Source organism: Myxine glutinosa, chromosome 1 (assembly GCF_964187855.1).
Source record: "Myxine glutinosa chromosome 1, kmMyxGlut1.1, whole genome shotgun sequence".
Classification (NCBI taxonomy): Eukaryota; Metazoa; Chordata; class Myxini; order Myxiniformes; family Myxinidae; genus Myxine; species Myxine glutinosa.
In genome coordinates, this window is record NC_136261.1 from 178,600,387 (window position 1) to 178,615,906 (window position 15,520).

Here is a 15,520-nt window from a genome sequence, read left to right on the forward strand (position 1 = left end):
TCTTTCTGGCTGTGCAGTACATTCATCATCATCATCACCTTCATCGTCATCAGTACTGCACAGCTAATTCATCATCATCTTCATCACGCAAGTTGTTGTATTGAAGAGCCGGGGCTCTTGCTTGATACGGACGAAATGACGGGCAAGACACAAACTCGTCCGAGAAGATATTTATTCTCAAAACCAACTCGGGAACACTGAAAAGCTCGTTTATCGGGCTGCATTATAAAGCACAACCAGAAACTGAAAGCCACGCCTCTCAAGCGTGGCGTGCTTGGTGGTCACGTGATCAACAGGTGTAGCTGATTATACCCGCATGCACGGCACGCTTTGGCGGTCACGTGACCAGCCACTCTGGCGCCGGGGATCCCCGCCAGTGATGTCACCGGCTGGAGCAAGGAGATTCTAATGCTGGTCTTGCTTGGGGAACCCATGGGTCGCTACAGTATCTTCAATGGTGAGTACCCATTAGAATTTTATATGTTGTTAAAATTACGTATGTTTAAGAGTGTAAAAAGTGTTTAAGAGTATAGGAAGTGTTTATAAGAGTATGGGAAAGGTTAATAAGAGTGTGGGGAGGGTCATAAAGCTTTAAAATATATATAAATAATAAAATAAAAATATGATCGCTACTTCGCGGATTTTCGTCTATCGCGGGGGGTTCTGGAACGTAACCCCCGCGATAAACGAGGGATCACTGTACACAGAAATGTCAGGTATAAATGATGATGGAAAAGCACAAATAATTATTCAAAACGTACATAAAGCAGGAAAAAAAATCATTTTTGAAAATTACTTTTTCCATTTATTGTTAAAATGACCATATTGTCGTGTCCCCAGGATAACACTCAAAGAGGATGAATGACCGAAACGAGCTTTACTCCGAGGCGTATACCCAACTTGGCGGTCGTGACATGCATGGGGTAGACGGTAGCAAGGGCTTACCTGCACGGAGTTCACTGGGCTTGCTCGAACCCACCACAAATAAATGAGACAGAACACAAGGTAACATGCAACAGATAATGGGTTAATTAAAACAATGCAAGGGAACAACGAAAGTTAAGGTAAACTAGATTTCGTAAGTGAGTGTCCCTCCATTCTGACTCAAATACGAACAAGGCAAAAACAAAAGTAAAATAAAAGAAATAATGTTTGTGTCGTGCAGCCACTTAGTTCCGTTCTCAACGAGGGCTTGATGGACGTCACAGGTCTGGTCGGTCAGCAAAATGTCTGCGCTCAGACCTGCTCAAGATAGCGCCGAGGCACGCTTTCACCACACCACAAATGTGAGGTAATTCGAGCCGGCGGTCCCCTCGCGCTCTCCACTCCGTCCAAAATGCTGCAAGCTCCACAAACCGCTGGCAACACCCCCTCCTCACGATAGAAGTTTGCCACACCACTCCTCCTCTGCACCAGGTCCACACAGGCTCCGAACTTGGTCCACCAACGCTCACAAACCAAAATGTGACCGCCTTTCGCGAACGCAAGGACCAGAAGAAGGAATGCAACCGCCTCCAACAACCGCCAGCACAAAGAGACCAAGATGGATTCTTCTTGCTCTTGAATGTTCCACCACTGAAGTCACACTTTGTCCAATCACCGAGCTCTGTTCATCACTCCATGGCTTCTTAACCAGTCACGAAGCTCGGGGCATGGCCTCCCCGTCACGAGTCGTCGGGGGGGGGGGGGGGGTGGAGTCTAATCTCTGTTTGGGAATGTTTGGATGACGTCGGGGTTTACTTGTCAATTGGCAAATGTGCTGGTTTCTGTCGGCCATGGAGGCGTTGTGAGCAAATGAGTCCATTACATCGCTGTTCTTGTTTGGCTGGCTTTTAATTGTAGTAAAGACAGAGGGAAGATCACAGGCGGCAAATTACACACTGGGGAATTAATCTTTAAGCCCTATAATTAATTAGCACAAAGCCACGCCCCCTATGGCGACATGCAAACCCTCTTACCCGGACAGACGGCCTACTTATGTGCATCGAGATGGGTCTTCTTCACATCACACGGTCCATACTAAAACCTACACATTCTGAACTTTCCTCAGGTATTCCATTGTTTACCCCCACAAACGTAACAATATGAATTCACCCACAAACATTCCTGTTTCTAAAATCATTCAGATTTTACTCAATCATTCAATGGCTGCTATGTTCGTTATTTCTAACCCCTCACTTCTTCTATGCATCGTGTCTTCTAATTAGATCTGTCTCACAATCGAAAATGTAAAAGAAAAATCGCACTCGTATTCAAAGGAAGCGGTTCAGTTTCGCATTTTAAATATGAAATAGGCAAAGCCTAGAAATCAACGAAACCCTTAAGAATTACCATTTAGAACCCTTTAAAAACACCCTTAATCCCCTCTAGAATTACACTTTGGAATCCTTTAGAATTAAACATGGTGGGTTAGAAATGTTCTTTTTCATTTTTTATGGACAGATGGAAGGAAGGATATAGCCAAATATTGAAGCAGCTTCGCCGCTTAAAAATGCATTACGAGTTCACAGGCAGGAATTGGTTATCAGAAATTGAATTGTCAGAAACAGAAATTGGTGATCACAGAGGTGAGAGGTTCCATATTAAGCATGGCAGGTAATCCAATGTCCACCCGCCTGAAATGGTGAGCATGTGACTTGTTCAGGGTATAATGCAACACACTTTGGTCAATTTCATTGCCTCTTAAACATCTGCATAATAGTATGTTAGATTGCCAGATGAACACAAGCAGAGAAAGAAGTAAACTCTATGTTTGCATGAAATACTAATGGCATAAAGCCAAATTAAATTAGAAAAATTTAACAAGTCAGGAATATAGTAGTTCAATAATATAATGAGCATGAACCCTACTTGAGCTGTCCAGCCCAAAGAATAGCAAAAAGGCAAATAATTATTTTTCATTAAATCTGCAGTTTTTGTTCTCTCAAACAAAAGCAGGTAAACCAAACCCTGGCCTGGTATGACAATTCCTTTGGAAAATATTTTGCCCACCACAGCAATAACATTTTGTTTAAACCAACAACATTATCATAACTGTATGTATGGTGGACAGCTCATGTTAATTAGTTGTCTTGCCTTTCACATTCATTCCCTGCAGCTCCTGGAGACGAGCTTTTAGTTTTTCTTCCAAGCCCTCTTGCCTGTTCTTGACGCTCGTTAACAGTTCTTCCAGTCTGAAAAGAGAATCATTTCACCCTGGTTATTATATTATGCCCACTCTATCAGAATGTTGATGCATTTTATTTTAGTCATCAAGAGTAACTGTGCAACTTATAAAACATCTGACATTTTCTTTTCAATATATTCTTGTTTGCAAAATGGTCTAAATCCAACGAAATGTTTTTCTGTGCATACATTTTGTAATGAGATAATCATACCAGACTTTAATGTGTGATTCCATGAGGTTTCAATCCGCAATCATTTGCTAAGGTTTTCAAAATCCACACAAACAAAAATATACTGACGCCTCCTAATCTCGATCTCTGTCCTTCCGGCATGTGATGTGTGTGTGTGTGTGTGTGTGTGTGTGTGTGTGTGTGTGTGTGTGTGTGTGTGTGTGTGTGTGTGTGTGTGTGTGTGTGTGTGTGTGTGTGTGTGTGTGTGTGTGTGTATATGTATGTATGTATGTATGTGTAGAGATATATATATATATATAGATATATATAGATAGATATATACAGACTTGGCATTTAATATGGAATATATATATATTTTCTTGACTTGGGTTTACTTTCTGAACTCAGTATATCAATCTGGTGAGTTTCTTTTATGCTTCGGTGATTTATTTGTTGGAAGAACCATGTCACTGATTGTCTGTCGCAGCAAGAAGTCAATAACAGGATTATATCACAGGTGGCGTGACAAAAAGTACGGACAGGTACATTTGACGATTGGCTTCACAATCGGGTATATCAGGGTTGTTGCGTTCTGTATTAGTGAAAAACAACTGCTGCACGTCTACAAAAGTTATTGCCGCTTCCTCTGGAGATGGTCCGTCAACTCGACAATGCTGTTTGTCATTGAGTGGTGGCTTTACGAAATTCCGGCATGAAAAAGCGTGCTATTGCTCTGCAGTATGGCATCACTCAAGGTCAGGTGTCAAACATCCTGAAATGAAATGCTCAGAGGGATGTCCCTACTCCAATACCGGGGCTAGGACGTCCCCGCAGAACCACAAAGAGGGACGATCGCCAGCTGCACTTGTTAGTCCGCAATGGCCGTACCAAGTCAGCTAATCGGCATAGGGCTGAGTGGCAGCAACTGACAAATGTGCCTGTATCCAGAAGGCTAGTCAACCAACGACTGGTTCAAGCAGGCTATCGTGCCAGGCGTCCCCTGAGAAAGCCATGCCTGACCAGAAAACACCACCAGCGCCGATTGCAGTGGGCCAGAGAGCACCGTCAATGGCAGCCAGGACACTGGAATCACATGATCTTCAGTGGCGAGTCTAGATTTCTGGTCGATCGTCAAGATGGCCGCGTCCGAGTGCGCAGACAAGTGCATGAAGCCTACAACGAAGATTGTATAGTGCCAAGAGTCCAAGCTGGAGGTGGTGGGGTGACCGTTTGGGCTGCTTTTCATGCAGGGGGCAAAACTGACCTGGTTGTTCTGAATGGAAACCTGAACCAGTTAAAGTACAGGGCCATTCCGGAAGAAACATTGCTTCCATTTGCTCATGCAGCCTTTCGAGGAAACTTTGTCTTCCAAGATGACAATGCACGGCCTCATCATGCTCACATGATCCAACACTTTCGTGCTGACCGTGGTGCAGAGCATATGGAGTGGCCTTCCACGTCCCCAGATATGAATCCGATAGAGAACTTGTGGGCAGAATCAACGTGTCAAATCGACCACTTGGACCAGCAGCCCACCTCTGTGCGTGAATTGCAGCAGGCTATTGTCACTGCATGGCAAGCGATTCCTGTCCAAATCTTGGCAAATCTCGTGAACAGCATGCTTCAATGTGTGCGTGCTCTCCTGAATGCTCGTGGGGGTTACACGAAGTACTGAACTGTAATTTTAGTCAGTAATCCCAGTCGTAATTTAACTTTTGTTAAAAAATTTTTTGGCTAATGTGCAAAATAAAGAGATACTTCTGGAAAACGTACAGAAGTTTAACACAGTACTGTCCATGAATTGAGTTCGATATCAGTTTACATCACTTTCAAGGATCAATCTATTTGCTTCAAAATGTCAAATGTGGTTTTTGTTTCTTTTAAAGTTCACATTAACAAAATCTAGAATAATTTCGACATAATTCCAATGAACTTTTGTTTCCAAGTCATCTTGAAAAGTAAGGTCACCCCCACAAAAAAAAATTCCATTTTTTTTTTATTTTTTTTTTTATTATTATTATTTTTTGGTATACAAGATCGAAGCTCGTGAAAGAGCTAACATTAATCACACAAAAAGACAAACCGACACACAAAACACAAAAAACAAGGGGAGCGGCAGACAAGATGGGGAGAGAGGGGGAAGGACACAAAAGAGAGGGGGAAGAGGGGGAAGGACACAAACACAACATTTGAGAGCAGGGACATCGGGAGGACTTGGGGGGAGGTGGGAGAGGAATAAAACATATGAACACTGCAAGGACTCTGGGGTGAATTACCGGGGGTAGAAAAGATCAAGGTTTTCGATGGGGGAAGATAAGAGATGGTGGTGAACAGCTGTTTTAAAGACCTGGAGGGAGGAGTGGGATTGAAGGGAGTGGGGGAGTTTGTTCCAGAGGCGGGAGAAAAGGGGAATGAAAGAGTGAAGGTGAGCAGAGAGCCTAGACTTTGGCAGTTTAACCATAAGAGGGTTGCAGGCAGATCTTGTGCGACCTGAAGGAATATTGGGGGGACAGAGCACAGAGAGAGCTGGGGGAGCAAGGCCGGAGAGGAGTCGGTAGAAGACAGAAAGACCACCAACCTGCCTGCGGTGAGGGAGTGAAAGGCCCTCGGTGTTGACTACATCGCAGGAGATTCCAATGATTCTGAAAGCTTTGGCCTCAACAGCGTGAAGCCGAGCAAGGTGTGAGGCAGGAGCACCAGCCCAGAGGGGGGAACAGTATTCCATTGAGCTGCGGATGAAAGCCTTGTATGTGGTGAGGAGCTCAGGTGTGCCAAGGAAGGACTTCGCACGACAGAGGATGCCCAGTCGGCGACTGGCTTTGGAGGCCAGCTTGGAAATGTGGTTTTCCCAAGAAAGATCATGGCAGATAGTGAGACCCAAAAGCTTGAGCGACAGAACTTCTTGGAGAGGATTGTTGAGAAAGTAGATGGGAGGGTTGTCCAGTCGGTCCTTTCGGAGAGACATTGTAAGAGTGTGAGATTTGTCAGGATTGAAAGACATGTTCCACTTGTTTGACCAGTCTGTGATTTTGTCCAGGTCTGCAGAGAGTGAGGAGGCTGCAGACTGCTGATCTGAGGGATGAGGAATGGAGCGACAGAGAGTAGAGTCGTCAGCAAAGAGATAGAGAGGATTTTCAAGAGAGTCAGAGAGATCATTGATGAAGACCAGAAAAAGCACAGGGCCCAGAACACTACCTTGGGGAACTCCAGCCTGAACAGGAAGAGGAGATGAGAGAAACCCATTCAGGGCCACACGTTGACTACGACCAGAGAGGAAGTCCGCCAGCCATGCGTGGAGATTTCCATGGATACCAAAGGAGGAGAGTTTGGTGAGCAGAGCAGGGTGCCAGACCGTATCGAAGGCACGTGAAATGTCAAGGGAGACAGCTCTAATTTCCTGTTTGGCGTTGAGGACCTCCATCCATTGTTGAGAAAGCAGAAGCAGCATGTCCAGAGTAGAGTGACCAGGTCTGAAACCAAATTGATGATCAGAGATCAAGCCATTGGAGAAGAGGAAAGATTTAATATCTGAAGCAATGATGGATTCCATGACTTTGCTGATAATTGGGAGAAGGCTGATTGGTCTGTAGTTGCTGGGATCTGTTTTTGCACCTTTTTTGTGCAAACCGGTGATGTTGGCTGATTTCCAAGCAGATGGCAGATGACCTTGAGCAAAAGAGAGGGTGAAGAGAACAGAAAGAGGGAGTGAAAGAGCAGAAGAACATGATGTTAGGACCCGTGGGCTGATGCCGTCAGGACCAGTTGCAGAATCAGAGTCGAGGGGTTGACAGAAACTTTTCCACCTTGTCAGGAGGAAAGGACACAGAGTCCAGGAGCAGCTGGGTACGACTGGGTACGGTGGATACAGAGAGGGATGGGTTTGGGACACAAGATTTAGAGGCAAACACAGAGTTGAGGCATTCAGCTTTTTCACGTGCGGAGTCAGCCGTTAAGCCGTTTGAGGTGAGGGAGGGGATGGAGGGGGAACAAACACCAGAAACAGATTTGACCAGACACCACCAGGATTTGGAAGAGGGAGACAGATAAGAGAGTTCGGTCTTGAGAATGTTGAGATATTGTTTCCTGGCTCTCCTGAGGGTGGACACACACTTGTTTCAGGCTTTGTGAAAGGAAATGAGATTTCCTTCCGTTGGATTTGCTTTCCAGGAGACTAAAGCAAGTTGTTTCAGGGCAACAGCCTCACCACAAGATTCCGTGTACCATGGACGGGAGGAAGGGTATGACAACTGAAGACGAGATGGTATAAATCTGTGCATGAGAGAGAGCAATTTACTTTGAAAGAATTCCCAGGATGAGTTGATGTCAGAGGCGGTAGAGATGGGAGACCAGTCCAGATGATTGATGGCTGCTTGAAGACCGTGCCAGTTGGCCTGAGTGAAATGCCAGACTCGTCGACGCTGAGGAGGCTCTCTGAGATTATTAAATGCCAAGTCTGTATGTATGTATATGTATGTATATATATATATATATATATATATATATATATATATATATATATATATATATATATATATATATATATATATATATAGTCTGTATATATATACATCTCTTGATGAAGGCTAGTGGAGGCTCAGCGCATGCTGGGTTGCTGGCCGAAACGTTGAGTTTTTTAAAGACAAAGCTATAGGTTGGAGAACAGAAAAATGGATATCGTGGATATAATTCCCAACCGCCGTTCATTACTTGATATATATATATAATATATATATATATATATATATATATATATATACATACACACACACACACACACACACACACACACACACACACACACACACACACACACACACACACACACACACGCGTAAGACCCTCCTTGAGCCATATACACCCTAAGAAACAAAATGCCACAAACTTTCATGATAAAAGTAACATTTCAGCGACAAAAAAGATCTTGCATTAGTAAATGCACATTTGACGAGGTTTAAAATTATTTTCCAATCTTAAATCCATATTTGTCTCGAATTACTGATGATACAATTATAATACAGATAGTAAAATAAAACTTAAAGTCAACTCATTGTTAATTGTTTGGTGGATTGTCAATAACTTTATCTGGCAGCTGTAGTTAACTTGATAATTTGAATACCGACCAATTCAAATAAGTTCCTGTGTAGACAAATTTCACCATTTCCAATCGCACTAATTTCAACACCAACAATTCAAATACTGTATAACTTTATTTAATTATAAAATTGGATTATAACATAATCACTTCTACTGCATAGCATACAGTAATTACAACCAGCACTCATTCGATTGTACCAATTTATTGCACATTCAAATTGGCAAAAGTTGATTCAGAGCTTTTAGGATATTCCCTTTTCATCATGATTAATGGACAATTGAACACAATACACAAAGAAGAGGTTTTTTTTTTTTTTTTTTTTTTTGTATACAAGATCGAGGCTCGTGAAAGAGCGAACATTAATCACACAGAAAGACAAACCGACACATAAAACATATAACATAGGGAGCGGTAGACAAGATGGGGAGAGAGGGGGAAGGACACAAACACAACATTTGAGAGCAGGGACCGAGAGACATGGAGACATCGAGAGATCTGAGAGAGGGCGAGGGATTTGGGGGGGGGGGGGCGTGGGAAGGGGGCAGTGGGAGAGGTATAAAACATATGGACACTGCCAGGACTTCCAGGAAAGAAGTTGGAATTTCAAACAAGGTGGATCTGGGGTGAATTAGCGGGGGTAGAAAAGATCAAGGTTTTGGATGGGGGAAGAAAGGAGATGGTGGTGAACAGCTGTTTTAAAGACCTGGAGGGAGGAGTGGGATTGAAGGGAGTGAGGGAGTTTGTTCCAGAGGCGGGAGAAAAGAGGAATGAAAGAGTGAAGGTGAGCGGAGAGCCGAGATTTCGGCAGTTTAACCATCAGAGGGTTGCTGGCAGATCTTGTGCGACCTGTAGGAATATTTGGGGGACAGAGCACAGAGAGAGCTGGGGGTGCAAGGCCGGAGAGGAGTCGGTAGAAGACAGAAAGACATCGATACAGTTTGTAATGATTCATCCTGTTGAAATACATCAGTAAAAGTTGACCACTTGACTTATCAAAGCTGTGGCCACTATCGAAAATGCATACAGAGTTGACGAAGACGAACCAACATCGTCGTCCAGCTCATGAAGAGGCTTTGAACTCTGCTGTGCATGCGCACTTGAACCTGCATGGTCACAGCTTTGATAACAGTCAAGTGGTCATCTTAGACAGAGAAAAAAAGTGCTTTGCTCATGGTGTAAAGGAATCCATTTGGGAAAGTGTTGAATCACCATCTCTCAACAAAATGGGAGAGTTTTGCGATTTAATTTGTCACAGACGTGAGGCTTGGTTATGACATCTCTCCCATGTCGTCTGCAATCGTCATGGAACACCCAGATTGGTCAACAAACAAATTCAGCCTACCAACGGTTGAAGTCACGTGGCGATTTTGAAGTTTCTTCTTCACTTCAGCATCTGCAGTGAACAGGGCGAGTGAATTCTCGCCGAAATACCCGCTCTACCAACTTGCAAGTACAGCTTTTTCAATTATAAACTTTTACTGAAAGAAGACTTGTTTACTTGCAAAACAATTATACAAATTAATTTTATGGAAATGGAGATAAAGCCAGATGGGGCATGATGATGGATAGCCATGCATACCAACAAAGCATATTCATGGTGGAAGCATGTACCACGTTTACTTCCTGTCCTTTGACCCAGATTAGTCAAAGGGCTTTTTGAAATTTCCACATATCCCATTATAAAAGCTGCGTGGAAAATGATCCAAGAAATAAACAACTCTGGATCAATGGATCGAAATAAATGTTAGAGGGCTCCATCTCAGCTGTGGCCTGTGGAGATGTCTGTGCAGTGGCCTTCTTACAGGAAACTGTCTGCTTCGTCAACATAATGTTTTGGAAGCAACAAATTCCCTTTTCATTTATTGTGTACAACTTTGCTTTTGTAGCGCAATTCTTATCAGGAATTATGAGAAACTCCAAGTTTGCTGTTGCTGAGTTAGCATGCAGTGGTGGTGCGTATGCAGCCTGTGATCATTTTCTGGGGGTGTGGCTGTGCCGCTGATGCAACGCCGCCTAATACCAATCAGATGGTACTCATTTTGCCGACCTTGGAAGTAAAACTGGCTGAGTCAACCCACTTGGTGTTAATTCAACGGCAGGACAGGGGCTTGAACTCAGGACCCCAATATCTCAAGCCAAAGATCTTAACCGTTAAGCCAACACCTGGCTTTAATGTCCAGTTATAGTGGATAAGTGAATGGATGTGGCTTAATAGCTCTAACTTAAAGAAATGAATGATTAAACAAATAAACTAGAATATCACTTGGTAGAGAGCATACCTCCGCCAGGCTGAATGAACATTTTGTTTTGAATCCCACTGATAGGCCGGATCTGGATTCGGACCTGAAACAAAATCTAATCGGCTTGTTCTTGTCACCTAATTAACTGATCCACCAAGTTTCGTCAACCTGTCCACAACCTTTTGAAATGTCATGTTACATATCGCTTTTCGCCCCATCTCTCAATGGAGAAGAATCACTTTAAAAAGAAAAAAATTCTTGGATATGAATCCATATTCAGATCTTCACCAAAATCGAAACAATTCGTCCTTGTCACACACACAAATCTCCACCAGGCTTCGTCCAAATCCATCCATAACTTTTTGAGATATCGTGCAAAATATCGTTTTTGGCCCTGTCTCCCAATGGCGAAGAATCACTTAAAAAATTAAATTATTATTATTATATCTGAATCCATATTCAGATCTTCACTAAAATCGAATCAATTTGTGATGGCAAACACACAAACTCTCCACCAAATTTCGTCCAAATCGGTCCATAACTTGTTGAGATATTTTGCTGTGTATTGTTTTTGGCCCTGTCTCCCGATGGTGAAGAATCACTTTAAAAATTCTACTAGCCGGATCCGAATTCAGATCTGCATCAAAATCTAATCATTCCGTCCTCGTCACATCCACTACCTCTGTTACGAATCCATCCACAACTTTTGAGATATCCTGTTCACAGACAAACAGACAGGGGTGAAAACATAACCTCCATCCACCTTTGGTGGCAGAGGTAACAAATAAATAATTCTTGCTCGTCAAATATAATGGTCAACTTTTTGATAGCCACCAATTTCATGCAATAAAGCTAAAATGGCAAGAATATAAATCTATTTACATTCTTGGTCTCGATGTGTCGAAGTATGTGAAACATACCCTTTGACAAGCTCTATGCTGTGTGGATCTGGTGTCGAAAGATAAAGAAACAAGCTGTGTATGCTTATTTCCTCTTCACTGGGTAATTTTACCAACCACTTCTCCGGTGGTTGAATTTCCTTCACCCATACAGAATCACCCTTTTTCAAGGATACCTGCAAAGGACACACAGGGATGTCAATGGAATGCCATAAGATAAAAGGATGTAGTGCTTCATTAAATGAGTCGAAACACGAACTGGTAATATTTCAGGACAGATGGAAGCTCATGGGATATGACTTTCAATCAACCGATCATGGCGATCTGTCTCTTCATCGAGGGACAGTTAAGGAAATATTAGTTCCTTTGAAATTTTGTTCTGTATCACAGGAAACCTTTCACAGAAAAAAACATCGATTTTAAATGCTAATAAGGAATTGATGAAGAAACCAAGAAGCAATTATTTATTATGTATGGCGAATACAATTTTCAGACACACGGAAGAAAGAAGCAATGTGGGTAAGGAAGGAAGAATGCCAAAGAAAGATTGCAGTGCATATGAGGGGTTGGAATAAAAGGACAAATTGAAAAGTATGTGAAACATACCCTTTGACAAGCTCTATGCTGTGTGGATCTGGTGTCGAAAGATAAAGAAACAAGCAAAGATAAAGAAACAAACAAACAAACAAAGATAAAGAAACAAACAAACCTCATCTTGAGCAAAGTCACAAACCAACTCTGCTAGGATGGGTTCGGGAGACTGATCCCGACGTAAGCGGAGAGGTGAGATTTTTTGAGCCATCCTTCTCAGGTCCTCCAATAAAAATGCACAATTTTCAAGTTCCGTTTCCCGATTCTGTTGCGTAACGTTGACCAGAAATATCCATGCACACAGACACGCACACAGAGTTTGACAACAACATTGTTTTGTTCACAAAGGTGCATGGCAGGTACACATTTTCAACTGCAAGGTATAAAAGTAAACCTGAGGCACTCATGGAGTAGTCTAAGTACTGAGAGCTTTACCTGAAGGTCCTTCAGCAGAAACTCAACACGAGTGATGTGATCTCCAGGTTCTGGAGTAAAATGGCGTTTAAGCTCAATGCCTTGCCTTCCCACCATCTCCAGGTGCCACTGAACACTACTTCGCAGCTGCGGAAGAACATCATGCCAACTTGTTTGAATGGCTGCTTCACAATGAGATAAAGCACCGATGAAGGAAATACAAGGACAACATGTACTGGATTATCCCAGGACGTTTCACTTCTCCCCACCTACAAAACTCCATATACGGGATGGCTATAAAACAATGAGAAATTTACAGTTGTGATTGAAAAGTACGAGTATTCATGTGTTTGAAAGACCTATGTATTCATCAAATATGAACAATACGTGTTGAAGATGTATTCGCCATGGTCAACATGTTCAATCCAACCAGTGGGAGGAAACGATTCACCACTCTGCGACGCTAGTTTTCATAGATTCCATAACTTTTGCTTTCAGCTCCATGAGACTTTGTGGAAATGCTTCACTCTTCATTTACATCCCGTAAGAAAATAAAGCAAGAATTTAAGTCAGGGCTCAAGTAGGCATTAATTCCACATTTGTGCCAATTACAAACACTGTCCTACTCTTTTGTTCCATCGGTAAGTGAACTTTAAATCGCCGTGTGCAAAAATGCATCGAACAATTTTTTGTTACACAAGATTCTCCTTGTGAATGATAAATATCAATGGTAATCAGGGCCAACAACCTCGTACACACATGCCAGCTCATACCTACCGCTCAATACAGGTCTACCTTACCTTGCCGCAGCCACTGTGCCGTGCTCTCTCTCACTTCCTCCAAGTGCTTATTTAATTATTTTTGAGCTGGGTAGGTGTTCCCATTTGTATAAACATTCTGGTATCTTATGCTACAAATTAGATACTCTCCGATTAGAATACATCTCTGCTTGATCTCAGGATTAATTATATTTTACCTTTAAGCAGTATGCGCTCTGGATCCATCTCCTGCACTTCCATGTGGGGAAAAAAACCCCACTCTGTCAATCCCATTTAATATCTTAACTACTTCTAGTGTCTTTACAGGATATTATGTCTTTATTGACAAGGCACAGTTTTTCTTACAATTTCTACTCGTAATATAACTTTAACATGATTTTAAACCTACTGAAGGTGGATGGAGGTTATGTTTTCACCCTTCTCTATCTGGCTGTCTGTTTGTCTGTGAGCAAGATATCTCAAAAGGTTGTGGATGGATTAGGACGAAATTTGGCAGAGACGTTGGGTGTGTGACAAGGACGAAATGACTAGATTTTGGTGTAAAACCGGATCCAGATCCGGCTTGTAGAATTATTAAAGTGATTCTTCAACATTGAGTGATCAGGCTAAAACCGACATAGAGCAGGATATCTCAAAAAGTTATGGACGGATTCGGACGAAACTTGGTGGACAGGTTGGGTGTGTGACAAGACCGAATCTATTTTCGTTTGGTGAAGATCTGAATATGGATTCGGATACCAGAATTATTTAATCTTTAAGTGATTCTTCACCTTTGAGAGATCAGGTGAAAATTGACAATATATAACATTGTAGCGGTTGCCGCTGAACATACACAATCGCCTTACACCTGCCGAGGACGCAACCACGGAGCGATCGCTGTGCCGGGCTCGCCCAGACCGCCCGGAGACGCTCAGTCTCGCCTTTCCCGGGCTCGCCCGGCCCGTCCGGTGACACCCAGTCTCGCAGTTCCCGGGCATGTCCAGGCATGCCCGGCCCGTCCTGCGACGCCCAGTCTCGCCGTTCCCGGGCATGTCCAGACTCGCCCAGGTCTCCCGGACACGCCCAGTCACGCCTTTTAAGGGCAAACGCTCCGGCATGAGATATTCGAGTGCTTGTATATAATGCTGCCCGATAAACGGGCTTTTCAGAGTACCCGAGTTGATTTGATGCAATAAAGAAACTCGGACGAATTCCAGCTTTTTGTCGCGTCCAATCTTTCGATTCGAGTTGGAGCACAGCTCCTTCAACATGATATTTTAAAAAGTTGTGGATGAGTTATGCCAAAACTTGGTGGACGAGGTGGTTAGGTGAAGAGAACAAGCCGATTAGATTTTGGTTCAGGTCCGAATCCAGATCTGGCCCATCAGTGGGATACAAAACATAAACTGTTCAGCCTGGCAGAGGTATGCGCTCCACCGAGTGCCGTTCTAGTTTGTTTAGAATTTAAATTGAACGTTCTTTAATGCATGATCAATATTTTATATAAGGTAAACAAAGTTGAGCACAGTACTCGAGATGTGGATTTACCAATAACTATGCAAAGCTTGTGCTTTTTCAGACTGAAACACAATGTTCTTCTGAAGGCATCATATAATCTCGTTTGCCTTATTATTAATATAATAGCTGCCTGTCTGCTTTGCCTGCTGATTCTTCCATTATTATTCCTAAACTAGTGGGGTCACCCGTGGGAATCCCACGGGTATGGACGTGTGTGACATTTGGACATCTTGATTTACATGCTGCACATTAAATTTTACAAAATGGTTAAAATGGTGTAATGAACACAATTTATTTATTTCACATAATATGTGACCCCCTCACTCCTCGACCCCCTCACTCCTCTCCACCCTCACGCCTCTCCAACTCACACTCCTCTCCATTACCTCCTCACACTCCTCTCCAATACCTCCTCACACTCCTCTCCAATACCTCCCCACACTCCTCTCCAACCCCTCACACTCCTCTCCAACCCCTCACACTCCTCGCCAACCCCTCACACTCCTCTCCAAACCCTCACACTCCTCTCCAAACCCTCACACTCCTCTCCAAACCCTCGCACTCCTCTCCAAACCCTCGCACTCCTCTCCAAACCCTCGCACTCCTCTCCAAACCCTCGCACTCCTCTCCAAACCCTCGCACTCCTCTCCAAACCCTCGCACTCCTCTCC

General features: G+C 43.2%; 1 protein-coding gene across 1 annotated transcript in view; it reads right to left on the minus strand.

Annotated features, from left to right (window-relative positions):
* Nucleotides 1-15,520, minus strand: part of LOC137431436 (periplakin-like) — a 116,473-nt gene that overhangs the window by 38,027 nt on the left and 62,926 nt on the right. The window contains exons 10-13 of the mRNA XM_068122758.2: nucleotides 12,596-12,721; nucleotides 12,279-12,425; nucleotides 11,591-11,745; nucleotides 3,076-3,173 (exon numbers count right to left, since the gene is read on the minus strand). Coding sequence (XP_067978859.2) covers nucleotides 3,076-3,173; nucleotides 11,591-11,745; nucleotides 12,279-12,425; nucleotides 12,596-12,721 — 526 coding nt within the window. The remainder of the gene's footprint in view (nucleotides 1-3,075; nucleotides 3,174-11,590; nucleotides 11,746-12,278; nucleotides 12,426-12,595; nucleotides 12,722-15,520) is intronic.